We start from the raw sequence: 17,681 nt of genomic DNA, 5'->3' as shown, positions 1-17,681 counted from the left end.
AGCTCTTCAGCTCAAGGCTAGTGCTCTGCCACTTGAGTCATGGCTCCACTTCCCCCAAGTACATATTCTGAAATTTGCACATTTTGTTTGGAGGACTTCTTTCTTTCCAGTTACCTTTCAATTTAAGAAGTTTTAATATAAACCTGTCGCTCATCCTCAGCAGTGCTTTAACATTTCTGTGAATAGCTCACCTCGATTAGGCATTCTGTCCCTGCTAGACTAAAAGAAAAGAAGTGCAGTTGTTTGAGACATAGACACTGTCATCGGGTGAGAGGACGTGGATAAACTAGTTGTAAGAAGATGCCAGAGCTAGAGGAGCCGTGGGGTCTGAGAGACCCGGGTAAAGGGCCTCTCCCCACCAAGGCCACCAGGTCTCTGAGGTCCCAGTGTGAAAAGCATCTTCTTACCCCATGTTGGTATTTATCTCTTACAGAATTTTTCGAACTATATGTAGCTGCTTTTTCTTATGATGTATGCCAGTCTACAGATTAAACCCGTGTTCTAACAAGATAGTCTTAGCTATGTCCACTTAAAAACCCAAAGTTAACTGTAGTATTTCATTTTCATTATTTTTACTCATCTCTACTTTCATTTTGTCTTATGTACATATTATATTGTGGCTATCCATTTGCTCCAAGTGATACAAGTGGATAAGTTATTTTTGTTGATGAAAAAATTTTTAAATACCTAAGCACTGACTAGTAGAGTGGTTATGGTTCCTCGTGTGTATAAAATCATGAAATGAAATCATATTGAGAAGCATTTTGACCATCTTTATTAAGCAGCTTAACTCCTCCTTTTTAGCAAAAGATGACTATTTTACAGTTAAAAAATACTGGCACCCAGTGCCGGTGTCTCACACCTGTAATCCCAGCTCTTCTGGAGGCAGACATCTGAGGATGGTGTTTCAAAGCCAGCCCAGGCATCAAAGTTCATGAGACACTTATCCCCAAGTAAGCATTAAAAAACCAGAAGTAGTCGTGTGGCTCAAACTAGTAGAGCATTAGCCTTGGAGCTCAGGGGCAGTGCCCACGGCCTGAGTTCAAGCCCCAGGACCAACTTAAAAAAAAAAAAAAAGAATGCTGGCCGTCTAGTGCAGGTAGTGTTTATGCTTGCAATCCCAGCTACCGAGGAGGCTGAGATCTGGATGTTCAAGGCCAACCTGGGCAGAAAAGTCCTTGAGACTTTATCACAACCAGGAAAATACTAGGCTAGAGGCATGGTTCAACTTGTAGACTGTCAGCAAGCCTAGTGAGCATGAGGTCCTGAGTTCCAACTGTATTCCACCAAAAATAACGAAGAATTTTAATAAAAGTATTTTCACAAACTTATAATTTATTTAATTTTTTTCATGAGACTAGAATACAGCTGGCCCTCTATATCTGCAGATTGAAAATGCTGAAGAAACTCGCACCTGTACTGAAAATGTACATACTCTTATCATTCTCCCAAAGCAGTAAGACATAACTACTTACAGAACATTTTGTTGCTTGGTATTATAAATAATCTAGAGATTATTTAAGGTACATGGAAACATGCACAAGGTCATAGGCAGGTAGTACATTATTTCGTACAAGGGACTGACTTTGATTTTTTTTGTTTGTTTGTTTTTGGCCAGTCCTGGGCCTTGGACTCAGGGCTTGAGCACTGTCCCTGGCTTCTTTCCGCTCAAGGCTAGCACTCTGCCACCGGAGCCACAGCGCCCCTTCTGGCCATTTTCCATATATGTGGTGCTGGGGAATCGAACCAAGAGCTTCATGTGTAGGAGGCAAGCGCTCTAGCCACTAGGCCATACTCCCATCCCCTGACTTTGAATACCTACAGATATTAGTATCCTCAAGGGCATCTACAACCATCTTGCATGGGTCCTGAGAGATGACAGTACTATCACACTCAGAAAAATATAAAATGATTAGAAGACAATGTTCCAGGTGATTTGGAGTTATTGAAACAAAAGGTAGTTTCCCTCCCTTTGGCATCCTCTATGTTTTCCAATTGCCCTGTATTGAATATTTGTTAGCTCTATAGTGGGAGATATACATTTTATTTAAAGAACAGAGAAAGTTCTCATGTTCATGTTTGAATCCATTGATAGTTTTACTTCCCATTCCGAAAATACAAGCAGTGATTCCACTAGTGGAAACTGAAACATATAGCCTGCCTGAATTTTAGACTGTCACCGTGTTTCAGGATATCAGTTATTTATAATTAGGTTCCTCATCCACACCTCAGTGCCCCTTTTCTCTCCAAAATGTGCAAGGGAGAAAACGACACTTTCTTATGTCTTGTATGTTTTGAGAGTTGCTATTTCGTTCACTCTTGTGTGGGTGCTTTTGTGGTCACACGCACAGATTCCCTAATGAGTGGCAAACACAGCAGTAGGAACTCATGCTACAAGTGTGCTTCCTTCCATCCTTCAGACACTGTTGAAGACATTCTCTTCAAAACCTTGAGCACAGCAGATCTTTATCTAGTATTTGATTTCCTGTTTGTCTTTTGTACCCTTTTCTGGGATAAAAACAATTAGCTTTTCTTTTCAATAGGATAAAAACATTTCTGTGGGCATTTAAAAGTTTTAATATATATTCCTTTGAGAGAGATGGAGAATTGTAATAATTGCACAGGTAATCCCCCCACCAAAGGAGTAAAATGTGGTGACACTAATTGTGACTCATTCCTGAAATGTTTGCTTTTCAAATCCATTCTTGTAAGGAAAGCAAACTTAGAAAATAACTTCATTTGAAAATGAAAACACTTCCAAAGAATAAAAGGCATTGCTGATTAAAATGCAGTTGCTCTGTGAGGAAATTCATTCAAATAACTTGCCAGAAAATAATCATAAATAAAGAAAACAAGCAAGTTAATTTCATGTGCCTGCATAGTCTGCTCAGTAACTCTTACTAGACAAACACTTCTAGCTACTTTGGTGCTCTGTTAAATTCCTGTCATAGAATCCCCTTTTTAGGTTATTTAAGTGGTGAAGGTGAAATGGAAAATAGGATACTTCTCTATCAAATAACTGGAGAGGTGTCTTAGTGAAAAACTCTGCCTGATTCCCTTGTAAGGAAGAGATGGATTTCCCATATATGTATTTTCATGAGACAAATCACTTTGGGTGATTATTTCCTTGAAGCAGCTTGACTTCTAAGCTATTAAAAACAGACAACTATTCTTTTCAAATTACCCTGGAAAAGGTGTTTTGACATTACTATAATTTATTTGATCAGGTTGCTTTGGGAGGAAGAAGATTAATTTGTACTAATGTAAATGGTAAAAGTTGAGAGGTTGTTAATTTGCTTCATGAATTATTCTAAAATTTGTGATCATTTCGGGATTAGCTGAAATTTGATTTACTGTCAGGATTAGAAAGTTTAGGAAGCATGGCATGACTGAGGTATTGGGGGAATATTTAACTACCTAAAAGAAATCATTTAAAATAGGTCATTTGAAGTGAGTAGTTTAATAGTGGTAGTATCTAAAAGTATCTATGACTGCTGTAATTATGAATAATTGGTAATTAGTTTCTAGTATGCTACAGTCTCATGATGTGTTTCCTTAGAATGTTATATTAGAAGTGATATATTTATATTTAAATTACATATAAACTATATATAATGTTATACTTATATACATGTATGTATATACATATGTATGTATATTTCATAGTAGTTAGACCCAATATTCCCTTTGTTTCTGGAATCAAAGAATTCTGGAATTAAGAAAATAGAGTATTTTGTTATAAAACTGAAATCGTAGGCCACTGAGTAGAGTTAGACCATCCAGAATGGAGCTTCCTTTGTGTCGTGCCTCTCAGGAAAGGAACCTTAGTGAGGAGCCCCCTTATCTACCAGCTAATCTTTTTCATGGACAGCTGCTCCAGCCCAAGACAAGTGAAATGATTATCTTCCATTCCCAAGTGATTTCTGCTTCTTTTATCATTGAAGTTGGTGAAATTAAGAGGGGAATACTCAGACAGCATAGTATAATCAAATGGAAGCAATAAACGAAAGAGTGGCTTAACAGTAAAATAGTGACTCATTTTGGAAACAATGATGATTGCTTAAAATCAATTTAGCATACCTTACTAATGAAAGCCAGTGGTTTGACTGCCAGAATTTTTGTGGGACTAATAATATTTAATGAAAATTATTGATTGAGGAAAATAAATTTGATGACACACATGACACAAATATTTTTATAGCCCTGTCTACAATAGACCAAATTGGAAAACAATTTAAATGTTTGTTTTAAATAGGAAAAATGAATAAATACTGCTGTGTTCACACTACTATGGTGTAATACTATGCAGCAGTAAAAAGACAAATTATTGCTACCATCAGTGGATCACGCCCATAATCCTAGTTACTAACAATTCTGGGATCTGAGAATTGTGGTTCAAAATCACCTGGGGCAGGAAAGTCTGTGAGACTTTCATCCCTAGTTAATCACCAAAAAGCCAGAAGTGGAACTGTGGCTCGTGTATAGAGTGCTAGCCTTGAAGAAAAAATTAAAAAGCCTCAAGGACAGTTCCTAGGCCCTGAGTTCAAGCCCCATCTCTCTGTCTCTGTCTCTGTCTCTGTCTCTGTCTCTGTCTCTCTCTCTCTCTCTCTCACACACACACACACACACCAGGCTATTAGCATATATAGAAGCATGTGTGAATTTTTAAAACATTGTTGAAAAACGATATGCACAAGAAGTGTTTGTTCTATGCAATTTCATTGATGGGGAGTTTACTAATAGGCAAAACAAATGATGGATGATACAATGTGAATGAAGGGAATCTTCATGGGGACTCTTACGTGATATTGTGTATTATGAATATTCTGTCTCAACCTTGTTGGTAGCTACAGTGATGTATATATGTCAAAAAAGTATTAACTTTTATGTTTAAGATTAATTCATTTTGCTTTGTCTTCTTTCTCTGTTATTCTTCATTAAAAATAAGTTCTGATTATGGTTATGCTAAAGCATCATATTTAAGAAGTAACTCAACCTGGCTAATTAAAATAACTATACATCGTAAATTTATCTTATAGTTAAGATGTAACAAATAGAGACATAGTAATTTACTTTCTAAGACTTTTGCCCTATGTTGTACTGAATGTATTACCTAGCTCCCTCTAGTTTTATAACTCACAGCACTTATAATTTATATATTTTTCCTACTAAAATGTCAGAAATAATGATACTAAAATCCCATTTCAGGCAAAAGTGTATCTGAATGTAAGGAACACAGTTCTAATGTTCCAATAATATTTTTATTTTTCCAGGTGGTTTGGGGACATTCCACGCTCTCCTAAATTCAGCTGTACATGTGGTCATGTACTGCTACTACGGGCTGTGTGCAATGGGACCAGCCTACCAGAAATACTTGTGGTGGAAAAAACATTTGACATCTTTACAGCTTGTGAGTCATTAATTTTCTTTAAAACCTGATCCAAAAGGAAACAGGAGCCAGTTGTTTTCGCGATGGATCCAGACCCTTCCCTCACCCCCAGAAAAGAACAGAGTTTTGATAGGTCATCTCCAATTACCTATCAAAAATACAGGTATAGGATCTTGGCTCTATATGATAAATTCCTACAACATACTACTTTTTAAATCAGAATTAAAAAAAATTCTGAGTGAGCACACACACACACACACACACACACACACACACACACATACACACAAAGTCTTTGTAGAATTTTCCATTCTGCAAAGCTGTGGAGCCTCACTGGAAGGACTCATAGTTGGCCACTGGAACTTTATTTTTCTTTTGTCTTGGAGACTGGTCATCCAGACTGGCTTTGAACTTATGAGCTTGAATGATCCTTCTTCCTCAGTCTCCGGGGCAGTTGGGACTACAGGTGTGAATAGTCATGATTGACTCCTTTCTAGGACCTTTGATTTATAATAATCAGAACCACATGAGAACAACAGTGCATTGGCTCCTACAAAAAAAATAACAGGACTCTAATCTGCACTTTAAACAACTATAAAAATGAAAATACTTAGACTAAATCTGGGTGTTTGAAATCGAAACCATCCTGGAAAACTAGGCCACAGTTAGGCCCCTGTGTATTTCTTCAGAGTCAAGGATTCTAAAGAGAGACAAAAGAGTTTTTATTTCTTCCAAAGAAAACCTGCCCTGTGGGTCACTTCAGGGCACACAGAGGAGGGATTTAACTAGACCTCCTGGAGTTGTACAGTTTGTATTTCGGCACTATGCTACCTATTCTTACTTCCAAGGAAGCTGGTTTTAAAAATGGACTTCCTCGCCCACCAGTAGCCTAGATATGATTAACGAGTTTGTAAACATAAAGGGACAATGAATCATTAACTCTTCATATTTCAGCAACCTTTTTACTCTTTTCATTTTTCAGGTCCAGTTTGTCTTTGTCACCATCCACATAGGCCAGTTCTTCTTCATGGAGGATTGCAAGTATCAGTTTCCAATCTTCCAGTATATTATCATGAGTTATGGGTGCATCTTTCTGCTGCTCTTTCTCCATTTTTGGTATCGTGCTTATACCAAGGGTCAGAGACTGCCCAAAACTATAAAGAATGGAAATTGTAAAAACAAACTTCACTAAAATATAAGGAAATCCTGAATCTGTGATTGAGACCTATGTCTTGTCTTCCTTGACAATCAAGAGATATTTACCTATTCAGTGCATTTTTGTATATTTTTCAAAATCAAAAGCTTGTATTTTCTATGATAAATTATTGGAGTTTCTGATCTCTGAGAGCCTAAAGGTCCCAGCTACATCTTTTGATTACAAGAACCTAGATTAACCCGAAGGTTTCCAGCTGCTTGTAAACCTTGTTAAAGTGTTTTAATACATGTGCTACGATGGAAGAAGGATGTGAAGCAATACAGTTCCCTTCGGGGAAGTCCAACATAGATGAAAAATGCCAGACATTTTGAGCTTGGACAGAGATCCCTGGGGTACAATAGATTCCTTCTGCCAGGCTGGAGGCCTCTAACTGCAGGCTCTGGCTTTGTGACCTATTGATTGTATTCAGAAAATACTATATTCACTCTAGAATTTAGTTCCCATTCAAAAGAGCTAACAGAGATGAACATTAAGTGGATGTTTGATAAGTTCTCATTTAGAATAGGTATAAGTTGCCATGGATCTGTTGAGTAGCTTCCACCAATTGTGCGGATAAGACTCCCTTATGCTTTGCTTATAACCAACTTTAAAAGCAACAGTTAATATTATTTTGGAAACAAAGCGATTTGTTTGGATGGGTTAATGAACACCTTGCAATTACTATCTTACAGTTAATTTCCTATATTTCTAGAAAGAGATAAAGGGTGTCCATTAAAAAAAAAAAGTACTGTGAACCAGGCTCTGGTGGCTCATACCTGTAACCCTAGCTACTCAGGAGGCTGAGATCTGAGGATCCAGTTTGAAAATCCATGAGATTCTTCTCTCCAAAAAACTACCAAAAAGCTGGTAAATGGTAAAGTGTAGCCTTGAGCCAAAGAAGTTCAGAGACAATACCCAGGACCTGAGTTGCAGCTCCAGGACCAGCACACACACACACACACACACACACACACACACACACACACACTACTATGCGTTGCGGGGGGGAATCTGTTGTCATTTGTAGTATACTGTCAGTTGGTAATATTGTTAGGGTTTAAAGGATGATCTTGGATATATGTGTGTGTGTGTGTTTAGATACTTAAATGTTCATATGGTAAGTATACTACAGGTACCCTTAAATCATAAATAATTTTAGATTACCCATTGTTCACAATTTCCGGAGTAGCTTATGAAGGAACTAGAAGTAAGTGATGGCACAGTTTGGTTATATAAACAAAAGACTGTTCTACTTTGGGAAGCAGACAAACTATATTTGTTATAGAAATACACTACATGGAAAAAGTATTTTCCAGCATAATGAACTGGCTGGGATTTTTTTCCAGACTTATAAACCATATAATGAAGGGCTAAAATTCATTTGGCATAGGCTTTTTTCCCCTCTAAGTAGGTACTTTCCAGAATTCTTGCATTCTCATGTTTTCTTAAAGAATCAAAACTACTAATCAATAGATTGTCTAAGAAATAATGGGCACCTGTGAATCTTAGTGCTTTTCTTTTTCTTCTCTATATTTATACTCAGTTTTGAAGGACTGTTTATGTGTGAAAGACTTTATAAACAATTAGTACTTATGGCCCCATTTATTGTGTAATACTCAGAGACTTATTAAACTGTAAAGCCTGAGTTTTTCACTGATTGTAAACCATGTACTTCGGTCTCCTTTTAAATCCATTGCTCTAAACTGTGGCCTTTTGTTTTCATACTTAGCAAATTTGTAAGACTATTTGCTACTAAGTGACCTTTAGTGATTTTACTTGCTTACAATGTGAGAATATGAGGGTTGACAAATGGGGGGGGGATTTCTTATTCTTAGAAAAATTAAAAAAATATATTTATTTCACTGTGAAGGTCTCAGGGATCCTTAAGTGTTTTCTTGTTGGGGTCTTTGTGCCCAACCTGTATTAAAAGGAGATGGTGTGGTAGGTGCTGTTATATACACACGAATTCCCAAAGACTCAAGTAGTACAAAGACCAAAGGAAGCAAAACTGACAGAAAAAACTAGAAAGTTATTTTTTTCCAAGCTGTGTTGTACAATTTGTCGTAAAAGTCTTTAAAATGTTTGACATGCCTATGAACTGACCGTGCCATCAGGCAAGCTCACATTCCTAGCCACGTGAGTGGAGACAGGAAAGTGGAAGGTTACATGAAAACGAATCATGGCAAAAGTATTCTCCAAGTAAACATCAGTACATCAAAACCGATGCGCTGGATATAGAAATTGATATGAGCTATCCTTTGTTGGAAAGTTTTGTGTGGTCAAATAATTTCTATTGGACTTTCGTTTTGCTTTTCAGAATCTTATTTCCTTTGTGTTTGCTTACAACAACAATAAAAAAATCCCAGCTACAAAAACTAGTTTATGTCATAAAGCTCTAAGAATACCTGAGGGCCTATATACAATAAATAAATAAATATGGATGCAAACTTCTAAATGTCTATGGGATGTTACCTTTTATTGTGTTTATTCTTTAATATATGACATTGTTTCATAACTTATAAAATATATGAGATTATGTCCCTTCAATTATCTCTTATTTCTGTTAACTTTTTAAAGATGGCAGAAAACTGGATATTGTCAAAGTTTGGGTTGGTTCTTCTCTGTGTATTATAATAAAAATTGTGGTATAACATGTATTATGGGTGTGTATGTGTTTCATTTGCTGATGTGGCTGCTTATGTTTTCATGAGAAGGGGATTATTAATCTAAATACTCACCTAACTAAAGTCTTGTGTATACTTGTACATTTTCTATGTTCTGACATAGTACTGGACCTTAGAGATGCTAATCCATTAGGAAATAATTGGAACCTCATCATAGCAGGGGGAATTTTGCTTGTAGAGTGAGCAGTATATGACATAGGTCAGATGACCCAAAGTCCTATCATTTAGCAAAGAGAGCAAAACTCCATAAAGGAATCTGAATTTGATTTGTATGTATAAAATATGTGGAATTTCAAAATAGATAGTGACGAGGTGTTTTAAGCAAGATCAAATCACATACTAAAAAAGAAATCATCCCTAATTGAAATAATGGCTCTAGATAATGATCATCTTTACATGATAAAACAATAGGTGAGAGGTAAGTTGGGAATCTTGTACTGGATATCCTGATACATCCTGAACCTACAAATGGCTTGCAGTATCATTAAAAGTGGATGGACAGCAAGCATGTATCTCTTAATATGCTATGAAGTTTTCTTCCTAAATTTTATTTTGAACTCAAATCTTGTCAATTTTCTACATCCAACCTACTGTTTACAAGAACTACAGTGGCTAGAGGAAGTTAACAGACACCAAGAGAGTGCTAGGCCCGCACGGCGCACACCTGTAATCCTGACTACTCAGGAGGCTGAGATCTGAGGATCACAGTTTGAGCCAACCTGGGCAAGAAATTCTGGGAGATTCTTATCTCCAAGTACCTATCAAAAATCCAGAAGTGGAGATGTGGCTCAGGTGTTAAAGCACTACTGTTGAGAAAACAAACAACAACAACAAAAACAGCATGCAGGCCCTGCGTTCAAACCCCAGAACTTCCTGCACACATATCCCAGACACTAAGAGAATAGGTATAATCATCTAGATACAGGAAATTCTACAGGACAATTGATCTGATTTTTTTCAACAAAAAAGATACTAAACAGACACACACACACACACACACAGAGCTAAGACTACAGAGAGGCAAACTTTTGTAGATTAAAACGATTTTAGATATCCCAGAGCCAGAAATTATGCCACATACCTGTAATGACAGCATTTGGAAAGCAGAGCTCTAGGCCAGCCTGGCAAGTCCCTGGATAATCTGGGCTACATAGTGAGGCCTTGTCTCTAAAAACAAATCAGATTTGAACATTTCTTTTAGAGGTAATTGGATTTGACTCAGAACCACATATCTAGCCCATGTTGCAAGACATTTATTTAAAAGGTTTTATGTAGTCTTCAGCTTTAGGTTTGTAAGATAGTTAAGAAAACTAAGGCACTGTACATGTGTTCAAGTGAAAATGTTTGTTACAGATTTTCTAATGGGAAATAAATTTGACATAGCAGTAAAGGGTGTTCGTTGGGAGCCCCTGCAGATGTTTGATAAGAGAAATAACATGAAGAGTCTAGTTACAAGACATGCTGGAAGGTAACCCTTCCATGGAGCCTGAGGTGTATGTGGGCACATAACACTTTTATTACAGAAATCAGTGAGAGTAAAGGATTGTACTCAGAATCTATAGTTCATATGTAAGTTCATCCTGATATTGCTGCATAACCAAGTAGTCTGAGAAAGTATGCCTGTATTTCTCCATCAACTGTCCAGGGTACAAACTAAGACAGTCTAGGTGTGAAAACAAGGTGCCACACAAATGTATCAACAAGCAAAGTACCTTGAGGCTCCCAGAGAAGTTGGGGAATGTAATTTTCTACATTATGTCTGTCAGTAAAAAGAAAGTAAAAAAAAGATTTGAGTAGGCAATTAATGTCTACTTTCCCATTGAGAACTTACCATCAAGATGAGCCATTATTTGATTCTACATCAGAGTCCACCCCTCCCCATTTCCCAAACTAATCTCCACAAGCTTCATTGGTCCATTTTCACAAATGTACATAAAGGATTTTGTCCACAGTCACTCTTTTTTACCATCTCCATCCATCCTTCCAGTTCCCATTCTGCCACATGGGAGCTGTTTTCCATTTCTGTTATTCATTTTTTTAGTGTCCACTCATTGTTCCAGGGAGTTTCACTGCAATATTTCACACAAGTATATATAGTGTTTTAATCAGCTTCAGTCCCTCACTCTCTTTCAGCTAGCTTTCAGTTAGTATCCTAATGACATCTGCATTCACAAATGTTCACCCTCTAACATCCTCTTTCTCTTTCCCTCTAATCCCTCAAACAGTCCCCAAATTACAGACAATTTTACACATACACACACACACACACACACACACACAGAGGGACAGAAGAATGCATATATGAAAAAATATGGACCTTTGCCCTTCTGAACCTAGCTTACTTCATTAAACATACTAATAAAAAGTATTCTTTTTTTTTTTTTTTTTTTTGGCCAGTCCTGGGCCTTGGACTCAGGGCCTGAGCACTGTCCCTGGCTTCCTTTTGCTCAAGGCTAGCACTCTGCCACTTGAGCCACAGCGTCACTCGCCACTTCTGGCCGTTTTCTGTATATGTGGTGCTGGGGAATTGAACCCAGGGCCTCATGTATACGAGGCAAGCTCTCTTGCCACTAGGCCATATCCCCAGCCCATAAAAAGTATTCTTAATAAAAAGGAGGGGGTACTGGGAATGTGGCTTAGTGGTAGAGTGTCTGCAGAGCATGCATGAAGTCCTGGGTTCGATTCATCAGTGCCACATAAACAGAGAAAGCCAGATGTGGCACTGTGGCTCAAGTGATAGGGCTAGCCGTGAGCAAAAGAAGCGCAAGGGCTCAGGCCCTGAGTTCGAGCCCCAGGACTGGCAAAAAATAAAAAATAAAAATAAAAGAAGGGGAAGAAAAGTAGCATGCACACACACACACACACACACACACACACACACACACACACACTTTAAATTGTAGTTTTGTCCTTTGACAATAAGTAAGAACAAAAGGTTGAAATGGAAGAAATGAAGAATCCCAGAGAACTCTTTTGAGATGAGAAGAGTTCTGATTGCATCATCGGAATACTCTTAATTCTACTGAAGTGTACCCTTAACAATGGTAATGTTTAGGCTGATTGCCTTTTCATTTACTGTCAGATTTTCTTCAGTCTGCTTTGTAATTATCTTTAAGTAGTTATTCAAAGGGGTTTCAATTCAACATGTCAGCTTGTGAGTACAACCTTGATCAATGTCACCCCTTTCAAACTTCTCCATTCTTCGCACCCGACCCATCCTCTCAATTTTCCTAGTCCCCATTTTCACTTCTATACATTCAATATTGTGACCACATTAAAATCGCTTAGGATACTCGCATTTAGCAGTGACATATACTTTTATTTTTAATTATTATTTACTATATTGTTATTATAAAGATGATGTACAGAGAGGTTACAATTACGTGAGTCAGGTAATAACTTCATTTCCTTCCGGGTCTTCCCTTCCCTCACTTTCTCCCTGCCCCTCCCTCCTGTCTTCACCCAAGAGTTGTATAACTCACTGTTCATCAGTGTCAGTGAGCTCCACTGCTGCGCTTTTCACCCTTTCTCCCTTGACTTCTAGACTCCACCCACCCTCCTGAATATACACACGTGGATACACCATGCGTAAAAGAAGACAGAATCATCAATAATATACGTTTATTTAGTTAAATCATTTCACTGTTTGTTCTGGGATGGCAAGGACATCTTGTTATGTTGCCACATCTGATTTTCAACTCCTGCGCTCCAGCGACCTTCCTGTCTCAGCCTCCCACATGCTGGGATTCTATGTGTGAATTCCGTACCCTGCTCTAAATCCTAGATTTAGGTTACTGTGGACGCCTGGCTATCACATCTAAGTTCTTCGTCTCTTACACATTATTCCGCACCACTTCATTAGTGCCTCCTCCGTCCCACCTTGTCCTTATCATTGCCACTTTTTCCTATCTCAAACTCTTGCCAGGACTACGACAGGCCAACTTGTTAGTGACCCACATCTTGCACTGGCAAAGAAAGGATCAGGTCGTTTTGGGTAAGGGGAGAGTGATGGGGAGCTCTATGCTCAGCCACCCATACCCTCCTCTCTCCCCAAAACTCAAAGAAATGTCCACCTCCTGTTGCCTCTTTCCCCCCATCCCGTACGTCCCCATCCTATCTGCGGAGGCTTTGGAAATTTGCTGACTTTATGCTCCTTAACTGTGAGGATCAAATCCAATTTCACCATTGTATTTTCTTATTTGTCACCAAGCAAAATGGAGAACAGAAAGTGGAGGCTGAGATGAAGAATTGAGGAGTGTATTACAGTCCCTGTGGTCTGTAGAAACTTTTAGAAAGCCACAACATGGGTGTGTGCTTGCTCAGTGACAGGAAGTGACAAGAACACTTCTTAGCCACCTCCCTCCCGGGTGCTCTGCATTGCTACTCGGGCCTTCAGCTGGAATGTGAATGTACTCCCTTACCCAAGCCAGGCTTGTCTCTGTTAGCCCAGATACACTTTAAAACACAAATCTAATTAGGACTCTCTCCTGCTTAATCCCCTTAATGGCTTCTCATTACCCAGAGGAAAAAACCCCAGAAAGATCACCCTTCAAAGCCTGTAGGCCTATGAGGTCAGCTCCTACCCATTTTTCCAGCCACAGTTGCTTCTCATTTTTATTTCCCAACTGCTGGAAGATTCGCTCTCTTTGCCTGTGTGTGGAACCAGTTTGCTAGATTACTAGCCTGCCAGCCGCCCCCTCAGACTGCCCCTGTGTTACATGTAAATCCTGGACTTCACCTGAGGATCTCTTATCCACCTTCAGATATTAAATCACAATTCATAGCTTTAAGGGAAGCCTTTTCCCAACTACCCAGAGAGATTTCCTGCTATAAAACTCAGTGTGTGTATTTTCCGAGCACTTATCACTATTTTCTGTTAAATGTTGGTAAGAGCACATGATTCATATTTGTCTTTCCTGTCAAGGTATGGGCCATATAAAGGCCTGGGCTTTATGTGCCTTGTCTAAAATTCTATTGCACAGAGGAACGAGTCAAAGCATATTTGTTCAATCAATACAGGAATGTAAGAAGAAGGTGTGAGTCTGTTCTATATCACACCGAGTCAGGCGTTGAGGTGTAAGTTCAGTAAGCGATAACTTTTTCTTCTACTTGAGTTTATAAGGAATTTAGCAAGCAGACATCTAAGGATAAGAGTTTCACTGTTGGTCAGAGGGAAATGACTGAGAAATGAGTACCATTTCCCACTTTAAAAAACAACAACCCAAAACAACAACAAAAAATGGAGCTCTTTAAAGAAATGTTTAATTCTAAGTGTTTTTCTCCTGAGAGACAGGGTCTTGACATACATATAGCTCAGGCTGGTCTTGAATTCAAGATTCTAATGCTTCAACCTCCTGAGTGCTGGTATTGCAGCTGCGCATTGCCTAGCTGATTCTAGATCTTAAGCAAGTGATGCATAAGATTAACTTGAAACATCTTGTTATAGTAGAAATAAGGACTACACAAAGACCAATAGAGGTACAGCAAAAAGAGGCCAAAGGTAGTTGCAAAGAGAAAATGACCGTGATGGATAATAATTCATTAAGCAAGAATGCATAATGACATTTAAAAAGATGCTGTGGAGAAGAGGAAAGTTCTTGATAATAGAAGAATGCCTGCTGAAAAATGTGGAAGGGATAATTGAATTGGAAAATCACTATTTGCAAGTATCAATATGCTAATTGATACATGAAAGGATAATTTAGAAATGGGTAAAAGTTTGTTGGAGAGAGAATATTCATATGGTCTCTCTCTACAAATTATAACCCATATTGTATAAAGGAACAAGGTATTTTTATGGTGGGGGATCTGGTGGGTACCACTCTAATCAAGTGACTAAACAGCATTAGAGATAATGCTATAAATACAGGCTTAGATCTTTTGAGATGTATGACTTTTTTGCTGAAAGGAAAGAGGAGGAACAGAAAGAGGAAGAGCCAGAGGAAGAGGTACTGGAAAGGAAGAGCAGCAGCAGGAAGCAAATTGGTATGTCAAAAGAGAGAATATAGCAAAAATGTTAACAATGGATAAAAATAGGCAGAGTCAGTCTTTCCCTCTCTCCCTCTGCCTTATACAAGCCAGTTCTGATCCAATTTATGTCTCAGCTGAGCAGAACAGAATTAGCAAGTATTTCAGGCAGGCAAATTTCCCAGAGAACCCAAAAGGGTTGCAACCATGCTTGCAGTTTTTAACTCCTTATTTGGAGAAGCTACAAGGTCCAAAGTCTCGTTTGGAAACACCTAAGCCTCAACTACACTCCAGAAAAATGACATAACCACCTGTGGAGGTGAAAGACAAGACACCAGTTTAGGTCTGAAGCTCCCAGCTGATTCCAAAAGACAGGCATGTTGGAGAATCACTGCTTTAAAGGAAGTTTCTCCATGAAATTGCAAAATATGGAGGATGAAATATTCATTCGGCAAGGAAAAGAGGAAACCTACCTGGGATTCCCTATTTCAGAAGGCGAATGCCTCTGGAGCTATTGTAACAGCCAGCCGTTACCCCTTCCAACCACACAGCCCCGTCTAGAATCTATCCTTGGGACAGGCACAGTCTCCAGTGGTTTACAGTGAAGGAAGCTCTTCTTCCTGTTTGCTAGCTGCTTGGCTTGGGGGAAGGCGATAGGAAGATTCGTGGCTGGCTCCAGGCATGCGAGAAGGCAGAACGCAGTTCAGTGTATTATCACAGTCACAATGACAAAGTGGGAAATGTGTGGTATATTAAGCTCAGAGGCTTTTAGGGCACGGTGGTATTGGGAATCTTTCTATAATGTCTAATATTTCCAATTTATGTAGAAAGAATGTATTCTGATTTGCAAATGAATGTTGGGAACACCTATCTAGACTTTTGTTTTTGGTGTGTTGGGTAGTCTGTCTACAGTCATAACCAATGCCACACACTCCTGATCCCTCTAGTTTTGTAATAAATGTTGAATTCAGATAGTGTTAGTCATCTAGTGTTCTTCCTTTTCAGTTATTTTTGGCTATTCTTGTACTTGTGCGTTTTCTTAGAATTTTAGTATGATCATTTTCTGCAAAAAAAAAAGGGGGGGGAGGGATAATGGAATTTTGACTGAAATTGTATGGAATCTATTCAATTTTTTGAAGAGTGACGTCTTTTATTATAAGAGCCTCCTGGTTCCTGGACATTATGTATCTTCTTATTTATTTGTGTGTTTAATTTTGCTCAACAGTGTTTTATAGTTTCAGTGTATAGGTCTTATACATCATTCATGGGGTTTTTCCCTAGATAATTTGGTGTTTCAATCTCATTGAAAATAGTATTTTTAAAATTCAGCCTCTGATTCTTTACTGATAGTATACAGAAGTGTAGTTGATTTCTGTTGATTGATCTCATATTTTGCCAGCTTCTATAATATTCTTCTTAGGTCTACTAGCTACTTTACAGATGCCATATGAGTTTTTACATGGATAATCCTGTGGTCTCTGAATGCAGTTTTCTCTCCAATCTGGAAATTTCCTTGCTTTTTCTTGACTCATGGAACTGGCTGGAACTTTTACTCCAATGTTGAGCAAATATTCCACTGGGCCGGGAGTGTAGCTGAGTGGCAGAGCATGTGACACCCATTCCTGGCAGGTCTAGGCCCTGGGTTCAATCCCTAGCACCAAATGAAACTAAAGCACAACAAACAAAAGCAAAGGAAAGCTATTGGTGACCCTTATCTTGTTGCTGATCTTAGGCCTTTAGCCAGGTGCTGGTGGCTCACGCCTGCAATCCTAGCTACTCAGGAGGCTGAGATCTGAGGATCACAGTTTGAAGCCAGCCTGGACAGCAAAGCCTGGGATACTCAAGGCCTCTGACCAGCCAAAAACCAGAGGTGATGCTGTGGCTCAAGTGGTAGAGTGCTAGACTTGAGCAAAGAAGCTCACAGACAGTACCCAGGCCCTGAGAGAGAAAGAGAGACAGACAGACAGACAGACAGACAGGCAGACAGAGACAGAAAAGCATTCTGTTTTCTGTTTTTCATTAGGATAATTACAGAATTCTTACAGATTCTCATTATTAAATTGAGAATGGGCTTGTCTGTTGCCTGAGCTGTTGTGTTTCTTCCTTTGTTTTGGCTTTTCCCCCAGTCAGAATGTACCTTGAAGCCCGGTCTGGTGGTAGCATTCCTGTAATCCCAGCACTTGGAAAGCTAAATTAGAAGAATTTCACTTTTAAGGCCAGCCTGGGCTATATAGCTAGATCCTATCTCAAAGAAACAAACAAGCAAACAAATAAATAAAGCTCTAGTTTTGTGAAATATCTGCAGTGAATGTAGTAGGTCAGGCTTTTCTCACTAATTTTAGAGGGCTTGGGGCCGCACTTCCCAAGGACAAGGATTCAGCCAGCTCAGCATATTCGCGTCACCTTGAGTCCTGTATGAATTCGCCACCTTAGGTAACTCTGCACG

General features: G+C 38.7%; 1 protein-coding gene across 1 annotated transcript in view; it reads left to right on the top strand.

Annotated features, from left to right (window-relative positions):
- Nucleotides 1–7,317, top strand: part of Elovl7 (ELOVL fatty acid elongase 7) — a 74,727-nt gene extending 67,410 nt beyond the window's left edge. The window contains exons 7-8 of the mRNA XM_048368567.1: nt 5,274–5,410; nt 6,372–7,317. Coding sequence (XP_048224524.1) covers nt 5,274–5,410; nt 6,372–6,581 — 347 coding nt within the window. The 3' untranslated portion in view covers nt 6,582–7,317. The remainder of the gene's footprint in view (nt 1–5,273; nt 5,411–6,371) is intronic.
- The last annotated feature ends 10,364 nt before the right edge of the window (nt 7,318–17,681 follow it).

This window comes from Perognathus longimembris, chromosome 19 (genome assembly GCF_023159225.1).
Source record: "Perognathus longimembris pacificus isolate PPM17 chromosome 19, ASM2315922v1, whole genome shotgun sequence".
Taxonomy (NCBI): domain Eukaryota; kingdom Metazoa; phylum Chordata; class Mammalia; order Rodentia; family Heteromyidae; genus Perognathus; species Perognathus longimembris.
This window is presented reverse-complemented; position numbering and strand designations above follow the sequence as displayed.